The sequence below is a fragment of the Bemisia tabaci genome, chromosome 9 (assembly GCF_918797505.1).
Source record: "Bemisia tabaci chromosome 9, PGI_BMITA_v3".
Classification (NCBI taxonomy): Eukaryota; Metazoa; Arthropoda; class Insecta; order Hemiptera; family Aleyrodidae; genus Bemisia; species Bemisia tabaci.
In genome coordinates, this window is record NC_092801.1 from 10,203,124 (window position 1) to 10,221,719 (window position 18,596).

The 18,596-nt window shown below is 37.5% G+C and overlaps 1 protein-coding gene across 2 annotated transcripts in view; it reads right to left on the reverse strand.

Moving 5' to 3' along the window:
* Positions 1 to 18,596, reverse strand: part of LOC109036724 (protein Skeletor, isoforms B/C) — a 155,483-nt gene that overhangs the window by 29,623 nt on the left and 107,264 nt on the right. For both annotated transcript variants that reach the window (XM_072303976.1, XM_019051084.2), the window contains exons 4-7: positions 17,368 to 17,606; positions 15,250 to 15,430; positions 4,948 to 4,968; positions 3,042 to 3,232 (exon numbers count right to left, since the gene is read on the reverse strand). In XM_072303976.1, coding sequence (XP_072160077.1) covers positions 3,042 to 3,232; positions 4,948 to 4,968; positions 15,250 to 15,430; positions 17,368 to 17,606 — 632 coding nt within the window. The remainder of the gene's footprint in view (positions 1 to 3,041; positions 3,233 to 4,947; positions 4,969 to 15,249; positions 15,431 to 17,367; positions 17,607 to 18,596) is intronic.

Here is an 18,596-nt window from a genome sequence, read left to right on the forward strand (position 1 = left end):
AATATTGCAGCAATATGCGAGGGTCCTACCTAAAAATATTGTTGACAACATTGTCAGCAACATTTTGGCAACATTGTCGACAATGTTGCCAAAATATTTCGAAAATATTGCACAAATATTGCGAGCAGGGCACATATTCCATATCCGTGTGCGCGCTCTCTAGGAGACACCTTTGGTACTAATTTTCTTTCTAATGTACATATGCGTCCAGGTTGTGAATCGTAGAGTTATTACTTACCTTAAAATCCGCGCCGTCCTAGTCGGGATTAGAACCCACGCCTCGGGATGGAGTTGATCTCCGAAATCCAGTACTTTACCACCAGACCAGCCAGGCTTGATGTAGATGGGCCCGTAAATTCAATCTCTTAACTATCGCAGGCCTCTGAGTCCGTAATATGTTTGTTTATTGACGGATTCTTATAATATTTTACCAGAATTTACTATTTATTTATTATTTATTTATTATTTTTTATTTCATCCTGTAATTTATGTTTCAAATTTTTTATTAATTGTACTCAACATATTCCTATTCATGTATTTCAAATTTTCATTTTTTTTTTTTTTTTTTTTAACTCTCTCTCTCTCTCTCTCTCTCTCTCATTTTTTTCTTTACCAAATTACTGTTTTTATAATTGCGTCTTTTTCCAGTTTTAATTATTTGAGCATTTTTCTAGTTTGAATTTATGTCGATGTATTTATGTTATGTTATTTATTTTTTTCCCCTTCTTTTTGTCTTTTCTTTTCTCCCCCCCCCCCCTTCTTTTTTCTGTTATTATCAGTTGAATTTAATTTTAGGTCCGATCCGGGAGATTAATGTTGTTCTTTATTTTATGTTTTACTTCTTGAATAAAATATCTTATCTTATCTTATAAGAAAAGAACAAAAGTACCAAAAACGGCTCCTAGGGCGCGCGCACACGGTTGTATTTTGCTATTGAGAAAATCGCAAAATGAGATCGCTAACTTAACAATAATTTTGCAAATTCAGCAATTTTAAACAATTTGCTAATTCAGCACAATTAAATTGCACAATCAAATAGCTTTTTGAATTGTTATAATCGCAAAAATGTCACTAAATTCGCAATATATCTTGTGAAAAAAGCAATTTATGAGGTAGGCAAAATCGCAATATTGAGATTGCTAAAATAGCGATTGATTTTAGTAAGTTCCGCAAAATAATTGGTAAACAGAGCAAAACCATACGCTAATTTGGCAAACATTTTGAAAATCTAGCAAAAGTTTTAGCCATAATAGCATAAACTAGTGATGTTAATTTCGCAAAAGTATAGTTTGCCATTTTCGCACAATAAAATTACCACTGTTGCAAATTGTTTTGTCGTTCTTGCCACGAGGGTGGGCATTTTCGCAAAAAAAGCAAATTGCAGAAATCGCAAACCATTTTTTGCCATTTTAGCAAATAATTTTAAATATTACAAAAATATTTATAAAATATTTTTAACATAATATTAAACAAATATTTTTAAACTAATATTTCTCAAATAATTTTAAAATATTTTTTGTTAAATATTGCAGCAACATATATTTTAAAATATTTTTGAAACATTTTTTTACTATACACATCAACATATTTTAACAATATTGTAAATTAAATATTTTGTAAACACTGCTAGAATATTCAAACAATATTTTTGCAAAAACATTCTGAAAATGTTGTCAAAAATGTTTTTAAAATATTGAACAAATATTTAAAGAGTGTTTTTTCAACAATATTGCGACAATATTGTCTTGGAACATTGCGAAAATATTGAAGCAATATTTTGTGTTGGGCGGGTCTGAGCCCGTTTTCTCAAAACTTCATGTTTGCACTTACTGCTCTCTTTGATATCACGGCAGAGGTACTCGAAGTAACAGCAGCAGAAGCAAAGAGAGATGGGTCCGCATAGGCGTAGCTAGGCCATTTTGCTGGGGGGGGCCTGGCCCCCCACCACCGGGGGCCTGGGGGGTCCGGGGGGCCTCCCCCGGAAAATTTTTGAAATTTTAACTCTATTTGAGCGCATCTCGAGGCACTTGTGGCGTTAATCTTCCTTCAATTTCTGCATAAAATTCACCCAGTTTTATGCATTTTAAGGTTAAAATACTTTGAAATTGTTGCATTCAACAGGTTATTCCATTTATTTTCTCACTTTTAACCACTCATTTGTGTGAAAATTGCGAAATAAATGTTCAGTGAATGTTTAGTGGCATCCTCTCACGGGCCACGGCGACAGAGACTTACCGTTAAAGATGGTGTTTTTGCACCATCCAGAATTTCTGGGGGGGGCCAGATGATACTATTTCCAATTTTGGGGGGGGCCAGGCCCCCCCTGGCCCCCCCCTTCCTACGCCACTGTGGGTCCGCGATCGCGTAAGCAGTTACGGTGATTTTCAAATAGCACCTGCTATTGATTTTGCGATTTTTGAATGAAAAATTGCATTGTTGAACTTTGAAACACCAAAATAAGACCATTTTCAGCATTATTTTAGACGGAATTTTTATTTGATGTGATAATTTTTTAATTTGTTGCTATGATACCCTGTCTATGAAAATGTAAGTCGCATTCTTGGATTTTTAGAATATTATTGCACTTTTGATCCCCCAGTTAACTGCTATTTTCGAAAAACAGTGATTGCTATCACTGCTAATGTAACAAGGTGGAGAAATGGTGCTGGGTCCACACCATTTCGCGGGGAAATCAAGGCCAAGGAGTTCCAAAAATTAAAATTAGAGTCAAAATTATTTTTGAGCTCTAATGCGCACCAGTACGAAACTGAGGGGGAAGATAATTTTGACTCTAATTTTAATTTTTGGAACTCCTTGGCTTTGATTTCCCCGCGAAATTATGTGGACCCAGCACCATTTCTCCACCTTGTTACATACAGTTTCGGGCCACTTCTTAGTGTTTTTTTTTTTTTTTTTTTTTTTTTTTTTTTTTTTTTTTTTTTTTTCTCTCTCTTTTTTCTTCACTGCTAATGTAAAATAGCAATTCAGACCATCTCCAGAAGCAAAGAGAGCTATGAAAAAGTTATGATAGCGTGTGTTACCTGTTCTCGTCACCGCTGAGGCCGAAGGCGACGTAGTGACTGTCGCCCATTCTAGCGGCGACGCGGACAAGCAATGAGTCGCCCTGGACTTCCCACTGGACTTGGACGCGATCTGGTATCAGCTCCCGGCAGTTGCTCAGCTCCGTTTCGTTCCAGCTTCCGCCCCCGCTTGAGGCTGTAGTGCTACTCGTCTGCACCGTCCCAAACAGACAAATATACCGTTACTAAGAACCTCAAAGCGGTAGAATATAGTCAAAGCTTAACTAAATAAGCTTATTACTATAGTTATTACCATGTTGTTAAATACTTTCTGTTATCAATTTTGCTTAAATAAAGGACTTATCTTGACAAAAAAAAAAAAAAAAAATCTAAATGAGCTTCAGTTGCGTGACGTGAATGATCGATTATCGATATCTCGCCATTTGAAGCTATGGTAAAGAATCGATTACTAAGGTGTTCGCTGTGAACACTCTGATAATCGATCTTTTTTCATAGATTTGAGTGGCGTATCAATCGATATATCGTAAAGCACGCCACGCCACTGATGAGCTTTTCTAGTAGTTGTAAGTTCTTGCATTTTTTAACAATAGAAAGTTCATTGATAAACTTGCAAGAATATTCTCGGACTTTATTTGGATTGCATTTTGCAAAAAGGAACCACCAGCGTTCCAATGTCGCTAAGATTGTGCAACTTTTTTTACCTTGCAAGTACTAACTGATCTATGCAAGTTTTATCTTTAGTCGAAATAAACTATAAAATTCGAGACGAAAATAACCATAGTAAATTTAATTTTTTGCGAGGTTTCAGTAATTTTATTATAAGGAATATAAGTTGCACAATCCTAGCAACATTAAAATGCTCTTGGTTCCTTTTTGCAAAATACAATCCAAATAACATATTGTCGTTTCCCGGATGAGGGAACGTAACTCCATTCCAAGGTTGCAAAATCTACTCAAACAATCCGGGTTTTTACAAGAATGTTCTGACGCATTTTTTGTCCAAAACTTTTTCGATTTTTGCATGAGATTAGGAGAAAAAATAACAGTTGAATTTTTTTGTCAGCCCGATTTTGTGCGTAGAAATCTAGCAACATTTGAAAACGCGTTTAATAAAATGCGGGCCCTCCGCAAGTATGAGGTGTACAGCCGTGAGAGTAGGATATTTGGGATCTAAATGATGCGAAAGTCACGATGGTCACATCAAACATGTCTGACATCCACTCATTAGTGCGCTATTTTGCGTAGTTTGGAACACGATTTTTCAAATTTCCCGCGTCCAAGGGCAGTTTTCTATTCACCGGAAACGAGCAAACGACAACTTCAGGCGGCAATGATGGTTGCCGGTAAATGCCAGAAGTTTGCCGATTCGTTGTTGTTCATTTGTATTGCTTACAAGAAAACGTGATCTTGAAAGTGGTCCACGTCTTAAGTTATTACATTGTATTTCAGCGATCTAAAAAATATTATGCTTAGAATTGTCAATTTCTGTAACTGAAATCACCGGAAATCGCAGGAAGTTTCCGTCACTTGTTTCCAGACAGGGTGAGAACTGGCCTCCGACGCGGGAAATTCAAAAAAACGTGTTCCTAACTCCGCGATCTGCGCACTTTGGATTTTAAAATATCTTATTTAATGTGACTATCGTGATTTTTGTGTCATTTTATCTCTTACGTGTATCTTCTAACTTAAATATATCTAGCATGCAACAGACCAGATCCATGAAAAGTTAAGTCATACGAAATTGCCAAGGTGAAGTATCAGAGAGAAACTCACACCAAAAATCTTGGATTACTCTTCACTATGTCTTAGTTTTTTAATCACGTTTTGTAAGTTTGCTATCTGGCAAATCAGTCTTTTTATCCTTTAAATGTAGAGAAAAGAAATACCATATCAAAGACATTCTTACCGGGCTATACCACCATGGTGGCTGGAGGCATGAAAAAAATTGAAAAATGAATCAATAATTGCTCGTTTTCAATCAAGGTATTTGATTAAGAAATGATATTCACACATTAAATGCAAACTATAATGCAATGCAGCCTCAGACAATGTGTCAATAAACCATGAACGATACATTTTTTAAAGGTCATGCGAGTAGGAATTTTTATCAGAATACAATACAGTGTATTTCATTGCCATGTATTTATTATTTAAGTGTCTAAAATATCGGGGGCCGAAGTGCGAAACCGCGTATATCCGCTTGTGACGTTGCGGACTTCCTGTCATTCTTTATTTTTTCTCTGAGAAACAAGTCATCCTAATTTCTTGGAAACCTCCTTGATTTTTTGTCTTCGTAGTTTCAATCTGTTAACATTTCAACCTTTAAGGTAGGCTTGTGTCTCTTCGAGAAAATGAAACAAGAGCAAAAATTTTGGAACATAGCAACGGAGATATATGGTTTTGCACTTTGGCCATCGATATGTTGTTTTCGTTCCAAATCCGACTCTCACCGTTCCGAGTTGATAGATTTGACTTTGAGAATAGCTGTTTATTCAGCGACTTTGATCCAAACTCTTATCAGCGAACCGATTATTTATATTGATAATGTAAGCTTTAGACGCAGAGAACACAAAGGGAAGATAGAGCGATCCTATGGGTGGAACAGGGCGATTGCAATCATGGACACAAGAGATAAGTGATAGACTAACTAACGACAACTCAAGAGGGACCCGATAGTTAGGCCATCATTTTCACCCGTTAGTCCATAAGAACCACCATTATTTATCACCTTTCGGCATGAGCATCACAAGCGTCATAAGACGTTTCAAAATTTCCACCGCCATTTCATTTTTTACATTTTTTAACTTTTTTTTCATTTTCTTTTTTCTTTTTTTACAGAGAAATTGTTGGATGAATATATATAAAGGTCGCTTCACAGCACTTCCTCGCGCTCTACGACTCCTAACCTCCACTGCTCTCTTTCAAACCACAAATCTTGGGGGATTGAGCACCTTAACATTTCCGCTTCAAACCCTTCCCTCCAACCTTTCATTGGGCGCCCTCTGCGTCTTCTCCCAGGAGGAACCCAGTCAAGGACCTTCTTCGGCAACCTGTCTCCTGCCATTCTCTGGACATGACCATACCAAATGAGGTGTTTTGTCAATTGTTGGATGAATCTGTTTGAAATTTTCAAACGGATGCAACCAACAATTTCTCTGTAAAAAAAATAAAATGGCGGCGGAAATTTTGAAATTTCGCATAGGGCTTGTGATACACAAGTTTACGCAAGTTTACTTGCCGCCGTGTCCGCTTGCCCAAGTCTCGGGCTGGTTTTCACGACCTCTCGAGCTTGCTGGCAGGCAATTCATGAGGCTGCACTGCACTGAGGATTGGTCCAACAAGGCCAAAACGCGTCTGCAGTTGCCTTCCTGAATGGACGTAACTATAGTGTTGCTCCAAACAGCATATTTCATCTCTTTGAGGGAAAATTGTGCTCGTGTTTGAGCTTTTTCCCTCTCTATTGAGATTTCAGCTTTAAGCTGAACTTTTTACGCATGTTGGCTAAAAAACTCTAACATCCCGGCTTGTGATACTTTGCCCAAAAGGTAACGTATAAACGAATGAAAGTAAAATTAAAATTGATACTTTTAAAAGTATAATAAGTAAGTGTAATAAGTGATAGTAAGTATTAATACTTTAAAAGTAACTTTTTCATAATATTGATGATGACGCAAGTCCGAAAGGCCTCAGGGAAAGAAGGAGAGAAGAAAAGAGAGGAGAAGGGAGAGAAGGAAGGAGAGAAGAAAAGAGAGGAAAAGAGAGAGAAGGAAGGAAAGAAGAAAAGAGAGGGAAAAAGAGAGGAGAAAAGAGAGAAGAAAGGACAGAAGAAAAAAGAGGAGAAAAGAGAGAAGAAAAGAGAGAAGAAAAGAGAGAAGAAAAACGTCAAGGAAAAGAGATCAGGGAGAGGAGGGAGAGAAAAAAGAGAATATAGAAAGAGAGAGAGAATGTAAGGAAGAAAGAAACCCGGATAAAAAACAGTCCGGAGACGCTTTTGTACCTGCTACGCGGTGCGAGGGTGGAATCTCAAGCGGGCGTCGCGACAAAGCCGAGAGCGATAGCATGTAATAACTGCGGAAGGGGAGGGCGGGCGAGGGCGAAATAAACGAAATATGATTTTCCGGAACTGTTGCTCCTAGGAGGGGGCGTCCGTCCGGGGCCAGGCCCAGGGCCCGGAAGGGCGCGAGGGCTCAGGGATGTCCCCCTCGATTTGAGGATATTAACGCGCTCCGGGCTTGAGGGTGGATTTGCGCCCCCGCCCCCTCCCCCTCCCCCTCATTTCCGCCCGCTCCTTTTTTTGTGACAAGTCGCACGCTTTGGAGTCGCTTCCGTCAAGGATGGTCGCGCCCCTGGTGCCGGATAGGGATTTTTTTCTGCTTTCTCCGTGCTTCCGTGCTAAGGAAAAACGCCGTATGAGCCATCAGACGTTGCCAAATTTCCTTCGAAAAATCACGAATGGAGATGTTGCACGTATGAGGAATTAGCGATTTGACTAAATGATTCTCATGTAAAAGTTCGCGAGAAACACAATAGTGTCACTGGTTTTCCCTGAAATCAACCCCCAAGCTCAAAAAACGCTCTCAAGTTGAGGCCAAAATGGCCGGGGGTATCCCACCCTACCGTGAGAGTCCACCTCTACATCTAGACGAACTCTCCATTCAAAGTAGGAAGCAAATACATTAGCAGAGATGCCAAGTTTTTTCAGTTTTAGAGTCCTCAAATAAAGTGGCAGCCCTGTCAATGTATTTGCTCCCTATCTTTGCATGGAGGGTTTGTCTTGATGTAGAGGTGGACTCTCAGGATAGCGTGGGATATCCCCTCCATTTTGGCCTCAACTTGAGAGCTTTTTTGAGCTTGGGAGTTGATTTCAGAGAAAACCAGTGGCACCATCGTGTTTCTCGCGAACTTTTACGTAAGAATCAACAATCAAATTGCAAATTCCTCACTCATGCAACATCTTCATTTCCTGGTCATTTATGACTATTTTCCCTCGAATTTTTTTCACCTATCTTCAAACATGTTAATCTTTAGTACACCCAATACAACGTATTTAAAGAAGAAAGTGGTAGTCGCTTGTGCTCATACATGAACAATCTAATTTAGGACCAAAAATGAGCAATTATTCGAGAAAACTGCAAAACTTCACTACTTTGAGCTGGTAAATCAGGCAAAACCCTTTCAAAAACACCTCAAATAAGGCAAGTTCTCACAGGGTAGATGATTAAGGGTCCATTTGACCACACATGACATTATTCTAAGCTGTTTTGATTTTCGACCAAAGTTAGGACCAAAATCCCTCCTAAATGAGACACATCCTTTAAAGGAAAAATATTCACAAATTTCTTCAAAAACAAACATTTTATTAAAGAAAATTTGGCAACTCTCGAATGTTCATACGGCGTTCTTCCTTAGCACGGCAGAATGATCGATTATCGATATTTTCCCATTTGAAGCTGTGGCACAGACTCGATTATTGAGGCGTTCGCTGCGAACACCCTGTTTATAAACCCTTTCCCATAAGTTTCAGCGGCAGATCAATCGATTTATTGCAAATTTGATTCTGAAGATATAGTTTCGACTCTCCTATTGTTTTCATTTACAAGGATTAGGAAGATATTTGATGTAAGTCGTAGAGACCCGTACTCGCTTCTGATTGGTGCCGGATGACATCATTCGGTTTGGCGCAAAAAAGTGATGCTTTAAAATTGCGAAAGAGTTCCGCAAGTGAGAAATTGGCACTTCCTTTGCTCTTAGGATCAAATACCCTACTCAGCAAAAGATTAAAGAGAACTCAATTAAAATGGGTACTTCATTTAGCTCAGTAAAAGATTTACGATGCGGTCATAATTTTAATGTGCTGTATCTTCATTAAACGTTAAAATTGTAGATAATTCGTATCAGAAAAAGGAAGGAATTTTCGTGTAATTATTTGCCGAATGATAAGTTTATTTTCAATGATTGAGTTGACTTCCATTGACTGCCGTATTATTCTTTTCGCGAACAGGGCGTTCAAATTCGCTGATTTTCAGGTAAACACTAAACAACCATCGCTAATACCTCATTTAACTCATGACTGCTACATTTTTTATGTCTCCAACGAGTTTTGCATGGAGTTCTAACAAGGAAACTTGTTTTAGAACGATTGATTTTGTATGTAAATGCATTGCGCTCTTCCATCTCACATCACGGCGCGAGGATGCAACTATTCGTACTCGACGGATGTCCGTGTTGCGTTCAAAAAATTGAAGGCGCGCCGGCTTGCCTCATTCTCAGCGACTGCACTAAGCTGTCGCACGTATTTACCAGTGTCGCGTCTGCTGAAATAATGGTCCCTTGCAGCAGAATTTAGTTCAGTTCATGCACGAAGGCATGATTTCTTGATAATCGTCTGCACTGCCGTGCTAAGGAAGAACGCAGTATGAGCTTTCAGACGTTGCCAAGTTTCCTACGATAAATACCTAAATTACTGGGAAAATTTTGAATATTATTTTCTCAAATTTTCAGACAATCTCGTACACAATTTAATCGAAAATATCTGAAAATTTCAAGGAAAAATTTGCATGAATTTTGTCAAATATACAGATTTTATCACGGGAAATTTGGCAACGCTCGAATGTTCATACGGCGTTCTTCCCTAGCACGGCAGTGCAGATGAGAACCCATTATTCGAAATAGTATTGAAGCAGATCTGACTGTTATACAGAGCCTCATACAGAAGAATCGTAAGAACGAACTATTTTTCATGCAATGATATAATAAACCTAACATGGAATTTTAGGGGATACAAACATTAATAAAAACTTTACTCTTTGATTTAACAAGCTAGGTGTAAGTCGTTTTCAAGTGTACGTATTGCAACCATACTCCCTTTGATCTTTGGTGCGTAAAGGTCTCTTTTCTCGGCCCTTCGACCTGACTCTCCCCTCTTTGACAACAGAGACGCTACTTTAATGAGGTCTACTCTACGTTCAGAATATACTCTTTGTGAAGACATTAATAGCCTAAGTTGCTGAATGTCTCTAAATAAATTAACTAACTGACTGACTAACTATTTACTACTGCGTCAAAATTTGAGAAATATTCAGCTAACTTTACTATACTGCAGAAGCTTAATTATCAATTAGTTTTGAGCAGGGCAAAAGGTGGTAAAATTTTGAATGCGTGGCCACGTTGGGAAACTACATTTAGGTAACGTGCTTGATTCGCTCCTAAAATCAAGCATCTAGACATTAAAAAAGAAAAAAGAAAAAAAAACAGAGGTAAGTTGTATTCCTCAAAAATTGAGAAATGGACGCTGTAATCGTATTTTAATTATACTTTGTTTATTTAGACCATTTGGACCATTTAGGCATATGATAGGATTCCTTTATATTTGCTATGATATCTGTTACTTTTATTCTTCTTCGAAACAATTGCGAGGGTTGAGTGTTTGTGGACGTATTTTAAAGTATCTGTGGTAGTATCAGTCGGAAAATATTAAAAAAGTTTAAAGTCCAAAGACACAATAAAAACTCTTAACATATCTGCTTTGCCAAACCCATTTTGCCCTCTTTCACGTAAAAACACCATCTTCCACTTTCATGATTGTTTCGTCATCCTACTTGATTCATACCTTTACCATGTGTGATTTTAGTTTTTTACGTCGCATATTTCACGTGCATTCTACAGATAATTATAGTCTTTTTTGTCGCTTTTAATTTCTTGTTTCCTCACAACATTAGTGGTTTTTAGAAATTTAACTAAATTTTGATACCAAATCTTTTTCCTAATTGTCTTTAAACTTAAATTACACCTAAATTTGACTCAAAGAAGATCAAGAAGGGTTTGAAAACTCCTGCATCACAACAATTTGTTTCTGATTTCCAAATTTAACAGTCGATAATACCAAGAATTATTTGATATGATGTGGAAAAATCTTTACCACGCCATTTTAGTGGTTCAAATTCTATTTGAACGTAGCTTTTGAGCGCCGAGCTTTCTCCCTCCCCTCCCTCTCCGCCAGCGTGAAACGGAAAGTTAATTAAAACGATGGCATCTAAAGTGGGTACACCCTTCTCTTTCGCTGTATCTCATTGTCGCCTAAAAAAAAAAAAAAAAGTTTTGGCGAGGGTGAAGAAACCCAGAGCCTGCGGCAGAGGGTAGAGGGAAAAAACAGAAGTGAAGACGGAATCCTTAGAGGTGTGCTCAAACTCAAACTCAAGTTCGTCAATGAAGTGAAGTTGTAAAAATTAATAGTCTTGAGAACGGTTCATTAGAGGCGGACTATAGTAATAATGCCAGTCCAAAAATTAAATTAAACATTTTTGCAAATACTAGCAAGGAGTAAATTTTGAAAGAAAAAAAAATAAAATTGGCTTAGCTTTACCCTTTTCTCGCTGTCACTGTCGCTGTTGTCAAAGTATTTATATTCTACGGATGTTGAATCACTTTATTATTTTTCTGATGTATTATACTGTACTTTTGATATTATCTATTTGTTTTTTTAATATTTGTAATATTTTAGTTTAAGCATGTTTACCTGGTAGTTTTTTTTGCTTTGAACTATGTAGTATTATCACTGATGATGGGATTTGCCCGAAAGGTGCTCATGATGTTCAATTAACTCTTTTCAATATATTCAGTATGGAAGGTGAAGCTAAGCCAATTTTATTCATTTTCAAAAATTAAATCATTGCAGGAGCTTCTGATAACGACTTCTTTGCCATGTGTTAAACTTGTCGGTCAAATTAAGAAGCAGTTGTGCTGTAGAAGTTCAGGTGTTGCAAAGGAGATGCAGCCATAACAAGTGCTTTTAGTGTCCAAAGCGAAGGTGAAAAATGAAGCAGGCAGTATAAATAAAACGAATGACTAAACAAAATAAAAAGATGTATTAACCAAATAAATAATAACGTGTACAAAAATAAAAAATAATACCCAAAATAACAAAAGCACCTTAAAAATCAGCTTCAAGCGGTCAGAACTGAACTCAACTTGTTTGCGGAGATACGTTCATTAGAAATGAATTATTTTCTGAATATGTTTTATGTTCTTATGTTTCTTTTTAGTAGGCAATGACATTAAAATTAAGAGTTGTTACTTATTTACTCTTAAACTTAGTTTCTACATACATGAATAAATACGGAGAGAACAGTGACTCATGACTGATGTGAGCTTTGTTTGCAGCTAAAAAATGAAAAATAAATTTAGCATTAAACTGTAACCCTCCTGTGGCCAACAAGTCAAATTAGGGTATTTTTGGTGACACTGTTGCTCAAAAAATACACCAGAGACATAATTTTCATATTTTAATTTTCGGTAAAAAAGTTCTGACCACCAAAAGCTGACAATAAATAAGAAAAATAAAGTCATCCAGGCACACCGGTTATGTTTTATGAGATTACAAAATTATAAAAGAATAAAATAATTCTAAAATAAAATCAAAACGCATTTATACTATACGGCAGAAAATTAAAGTGACCGATCACCTGAAGCTAGAAAAGTCTGGCAAGTGGGTTACTATCAATACAAATAAATTACTGCGTATGAAGAAATTCTCAATTTACTAAAAATAAATAACATGGAGAAATTATAGGCAAGAGCATGAAAAATTAATAAGTTTCTTGGTGAGGTATTTTCTAACTAAGCTCGTATATGAGGCTCTGAGTGCAAAAAGGGCATTTCTTGGTTATGGTGTCTATGAATCTTTGCTAACGTTTCATCCAGTATAATTAAAGCAAATTTTTGAAATTCGTTGAAACTTTTACTGAATTTTCTAAATGATTCTACAATGTTGAAAAAGAAAAATTTCAGAAATATCACCCAATAGTTTCCTCTCTAAAATTTAAAGTAGCCGTAGAGATTTTGAAGCACCGCAATCAAGATACACCCTCTCTGCACCCAATGCCTCATATATCCTAACTCTGGGGTTGAACAGTTTTCGGTCGAAGTACTAGGCAGAGCAAGAAAATGTGAAATTAAGTTTACGAGCATTTTTTTTTCCAAAATTGAACTTAAATGTCTGACAATTTCCATGACGATTTTGTGGTTCTACGGCATATTAAACTAGTTAATCAATCGTATCGATAAACTTCTAATATTAAAAAGATATTCTATTATCTTTTTTTCCCGAGTTTAACACATGCTGTATCTGACACTGTCTTCAAGATAAAGTAAATCCCATCAAAATTTAGACTAAATGAGCTAGGAATCTTGGTTAAAATTAGCTGTATAATTGGACTACTTTTTGCGATTCGGAACTATAATTTCTGGATCATCTGTAAAAACACTAAAAATACGTTTGTGCATAGGGATACTAATGGTGCATACGTTGTTTCTAACCTGGGCCAGGAATTGTGGTTCTAAATTGGAAAATTTTGTCCTATTCCTATTCTCATAAGTTGTATCGTTAATGGTTGTTACGTTTATAGCATTAGTACATGATCGGTTAAATTAGAGACTTTTTCGATATCAATGTAAGATATGGTATATTTGGATAGCATTTGGCAAAAAGAACCGACGCGATTAAAGTACTTTCAAAATCGTACAACTTTTACTTTCCTTTTAAAAATATACACTGGAAAAAAAACCGCTTGGATCTAGAGTCCAGACTCTTGAAAACAATGACAAGAAAAAATACTCTTGATTCAATCGGATTTTTACTTGATTCAAAAGGAAATCCGCTTAATTTAAGAGGCTGGGTTCTTGGTTTAAGCAAAAATCCGATTGAATCAAGAGAATTTTTTCTTGTCATTGTTTTCAAAAGTCTGGACTCTAGATCCAAGCGGTTTTTTTTCCAGTGTACTCAAAATATGCACATTAAAATGTACACCGTTATTTTCCTTTAAAATTAACAATTATTTGGTAAGAAGCAAAAAATATCTTCTATTCTGAAAGATTTTTAGAAAATTTCGAAGAAGCAACATTTTTGCAACACTGTAATCGCACTGGTTCCTTTCTGGTAAAAGCGATCCATTTATGCCGACAGAATTACTGACAAAATGCGTCAGCGCGTGAGTTACCGGAAAACGGTAGTTCCTGCCGTTCCATTAAGATTCTCTTCGTTTCAGAGGCGGATCCAGCAACTTGGCAACACCGAATTTCCCCCATTTAAACCTATGTTAAATAATCGATTCTTATCGGAACACCTGGCCCCTCTAAGAATCGATACATTTCCATAGGTTTAAATGGGAAAAAAACAATGTTGCAAATTTTCTAGATCCGCCAATGCTTCGTTTGAGAAGATATCATTTAATGCGTAATGTTTTCATGTTAAAAAAATTCGCATTTTTTTGGAAATTTGGCAAGAAGTGACGCGTGACAAGGAGAGAGAATTGCGGATTTGCGGAGAAGCACGTGTTCCCTGCTCCACGCTCTGCCCAAAGTGAGCCTGTTAGAATTGATTTAAATATTTGTTCTCGACTAGGGAACGAGGGAAATTCCGTCGAACAAAGGAACACGAAAAATCTGGATTTCACTCGCGAGTCAATTTACGGTTGCCACAATTCTGACTAAAAAACCGGAATTATTCTATTCAAACTGAGAATCTAAAAAAAATACATAAATGCATAAAATAAAGGCAACAAAGGCTAAAAAGGTTATATAAATGTGATAATTTACGTGAAAATGAATTCAGACCACGAGGGCAGACGATTTATATGTATTACACAGTTTTTGTCAAATTCTGTCGAATTCTGTTGTTGTTTTTGGATGACAGACATCGCAGGATACCTTATCCTTATCCCTCAATATCGTTCGTTTGGGTGCACACTTTTGTGACACCATGGCCAGCCCAGGCCAGCTGATAATCGAGATGTCTTACACTGGAAAAAAAACACATTGGATCTAGAGTCCAGACTCCTGAAAACATTGACAAGAAAAAGGATTCTTGATTCAAGCAGATTTAAGCTTAAATCAAAAGGAAATTCGCTCAAATTAAGAGGCTAGGTTCTTGATTTAAGCTTAAATGTGATTGAATCAAAAGTATTTTTTCTTGTCGATGTTTTTAAGAGTCTGGACTCTAGATCCAATGTGTTTCTTTTTTCCTGTGCAACTCTGGGTATAAAGGTACTAGAGTGCCATCTAATTCTTTTTTCCAAGAAAAAACTGATTATGACTCCTACTGGAGATGCTCTCAGAAGTGGCCCCAGAACCAGTCGACGACTGGTCTGGGCGTGGTGGGTCTTCGCCTTTTCTTCTTGTTGCCTTGGTTCCCCTGGTTCCCCTGATTACTTACGGTGATTTTGGTCTGTCCGAGGGCCGGCGGAACGTCCAGGTCATGGGGGATGTAGACGTGTCCGAAGTTGTGCCGGTACTGGACGCACCAAACGGCCAGCCAGTCGATGTCGTACACAGTCATGTTGCGTGGTAGCTGGATCTCGATGTCCTCGCCTTGGTAACCCCGCAGAGGCTCCAGGCTGCAACAATGAACGAAAGATTTAACATTTTCTCATCGTCCCATCCTCAAGCACCAATTCTGCCCGATGAGGAAGAACGCCGTACGGACATTCGAGAGTTGCTAAATTTCCTTCGAAGAAATGTTTATTTTTGAGGCAAATTATGAATATTTTTCCTTGAAATTTTCAGTAGTTTCAGATTAAATTACGAACAAAATTATCTGAGAAATTGCTAGACAAATATGCAAAAAATTTCCTGAAAATTAGTGATTTGCCAGAAGAAATCTGGCAACGCCTGAAGGCTCATACGGCGTTTTTTCAAGATTGGCGTTTGATGCAAGAATCGTGTTCTACATGAAATTCTGGCTGAGAACCATGTATCAGAATGCTTAAATTCGTACCTTGTCTTGTGGTCCATTAAATGTGTTGTAATGGTCCTTTCTGTACCATACCACTATTCTAACTCTTAGGAGCCCGTTTTGCCTACCCGGTCACTTGAAGGCGAACTGAGTTTTATACTTTCAGAAGTGGTGTAGGTTCGTATTGATAGTCGTTTCCACGTCCGTTTCTTTGCTCATAAGAAGATGTTGTATCATTTATATTGTAATCAAGGGAAATTCATGGCGGTCTTTGATATATGAAGCATCGTAAAAAGAATAATCCTTGCAAATCTCCAGCAAAATTTAACAGCGAAACTTTAGGAATGGAGTAAGGATTGCAATGATCTGCCACTACAGAAAGTACAAGCAGAAATATAAATTGCGGGTTTTTGCGAATTTCAAGATGCGTCTACAAGTACCTACTTGTACTGCCCCGATAAGGAAGAAACGCCGTATGGACATTCGAGAGTTGCCAAAACTCCTTCGATAAAATGTTTATTTTTGAGGAAAATTATGAATATTTTTCCTTGGAATTTTCAGTACTTTAGATCAAATTACAAACAAAATTATCTGAGAAATTGATAGACAAATATGCAAAATATTTCCTGAAAATTAGTGATTTTCCAGGAGAAATTCGGCAACGCCTGAAGGCTCATTCTGCGTTTTTTCTTAGCACGGCAGAATTATTTTTACTTTTTTTCTCTTTTTTTTTAAAAAAAAAAAAAAAATACAACTTTTTTAAAGAGCTCTTCCCATTGAGGCAGCTTTATGAGAGTTACATCCTGGTTAGACGAGAATTGGCCAGTTGTATTAGTCTTAAAATCGTGCTTTGATTCTTGATTCTTGTCGATCAGTTAAAATCTGAAGATCTGTTCAAACAGCAAATCTCTACGTTCATTATTGACCGAGATAACGTCTTTGGAGAAATTCGGTTTATGACGTCATACACCGCGGCAGTGACACCCTTGGTATCTCCCATCTTACTTTCATCAGTCAGTGAGCCAATCATTTGCATTGGTTACTCAACTTGAAACTTGGATGCAAGGTGGAAGAAACCAAGGGTGTTACTATCACGGTGGATGTCGTCAAAAACTCGACTTTTTAAAGGGCGATATCTCAGTTAATATTGAACGTAGAAAGTTGCTGTTTGGACTGACCTCAATATTTTTAGCGGATCTACCAGAATGAAGCATCAAAACAAAATTCTGTGACCGACGCAACTGACAAATTGATTTTGGGTGAGGAGATTTGCCTCGATTGCTCACTGGGGAAAAAAACACATTGGATCTAGAGTCCAGACTCTTAAAAACATGGACAAGGAAAAATACTCTTGATTCAATCTGATTTTTGCGTAAATCAAGAAACAAGCCTCTTAATTTGAGCGGATTTCCTTTTGATTTAAGCTTAAATCTGATTGAGCCAAGAGTATTTTTTCTTGTCAATGTTTTCAAGAGTCTGGACTCTAGATCCAATGTGTTTTTTTTTACAGTGCATCCATCATATTTTTGACACCCGGAAATTCTGTATTGAGGAAAAAGAGTATGTTGCCAAGTTGCATGACCGTATTGGTCGACTCACCTGCCGACTTCGTTGGGGACTTTGACGCCGAATGAGGTGGGCTCAGAGCCGTTACCGACCCAGAAGTAGGCGTCGGGCCCTGCACCGTCGTAGTGTAGGTTCGGGATGTAGAAGGTCTTGGCGTCGAGGATCGTGATGTTCCCGGAGCGGAGACCGTGCGCCAGCCGCTTGAACTCCGGCAGCACGCGTCGACGAGGCGGCTCCAAGTCCTCCGGGATGAACACCTCCCCGAAATTCACCTGAAACCCAAAACACATGCTTCATAACTCTGCTGAAACCGAGAGACGCAAGTAAATGACAGTGATGCACGGAAAAAAATGAAATGGATGGCATTATTCGGCGGTACACTGAAAAAAAAAACAACAAAAAAACACTTTGGATCTAGAGTCCAGACTCTTAAAAACATCGACAAGAAAAAATACTCTTGATTCAATCATATTTAAGTTTAAACCGAGAACCCAGCCTCTTAATTTGAGCGGATTTCCTTTTGATTTAAGCTTAAATCTGATTGGATCAAGAGTATTTTATCTTGGCAATGTTTTCAAGAGTCTGGACTCTAGATTCAACGTGTTTTTTTTTTTTTCTTCTAGTGTGCGGTGTACCGCTGTTTAAAACGTTATTCGGCTGTACAGTACTAAAGTACCTTTATAGGGAGAGTATGAAGAACTCGAAAATTTGGAGTTTAGGTTTGATCAGGTTATCTCCTGGGGCCAAAAAAGGCAGCCAACCTCTGAACTCGAATTATCAAGTGTACTAGTTTTCACATATCAACTATTACACTGATCAAATGTCGGATACATGTCGGGCATATTTTTTAACAATTTAATTGTTAAATCAGCAATAATTTTTTTTCCGTGTGACTAACGAACAACACTGTCTGTTTGGAAACTGAAGATTTTGCAGAACGAATTGACTTAGTAATTTCTAGAAAATTATGCAAAATTTCGGTAAAGGGTTCACTTCTATCACTTGACTAAGACCTTTGAGACGTTATTAGTCCGGAACCGCTAAGATAGTTTACCTTCGGTATTGAACCCTAGTATCCCTAACATGTATTAGCAAGCGTACAAGATTCTAAATTCCGTTCGATGCACTTTCGAATGTGCGTAAGGTTCGATGTAAGTTTCGGTAAGGCCGATCATGATTCAATATTTACTCCCCCGATAAAGCTCCAAGTTTGAAGTGGGATGGAACGGATCGAAGCCTTGGAGGTACATTCAAATCGAAAA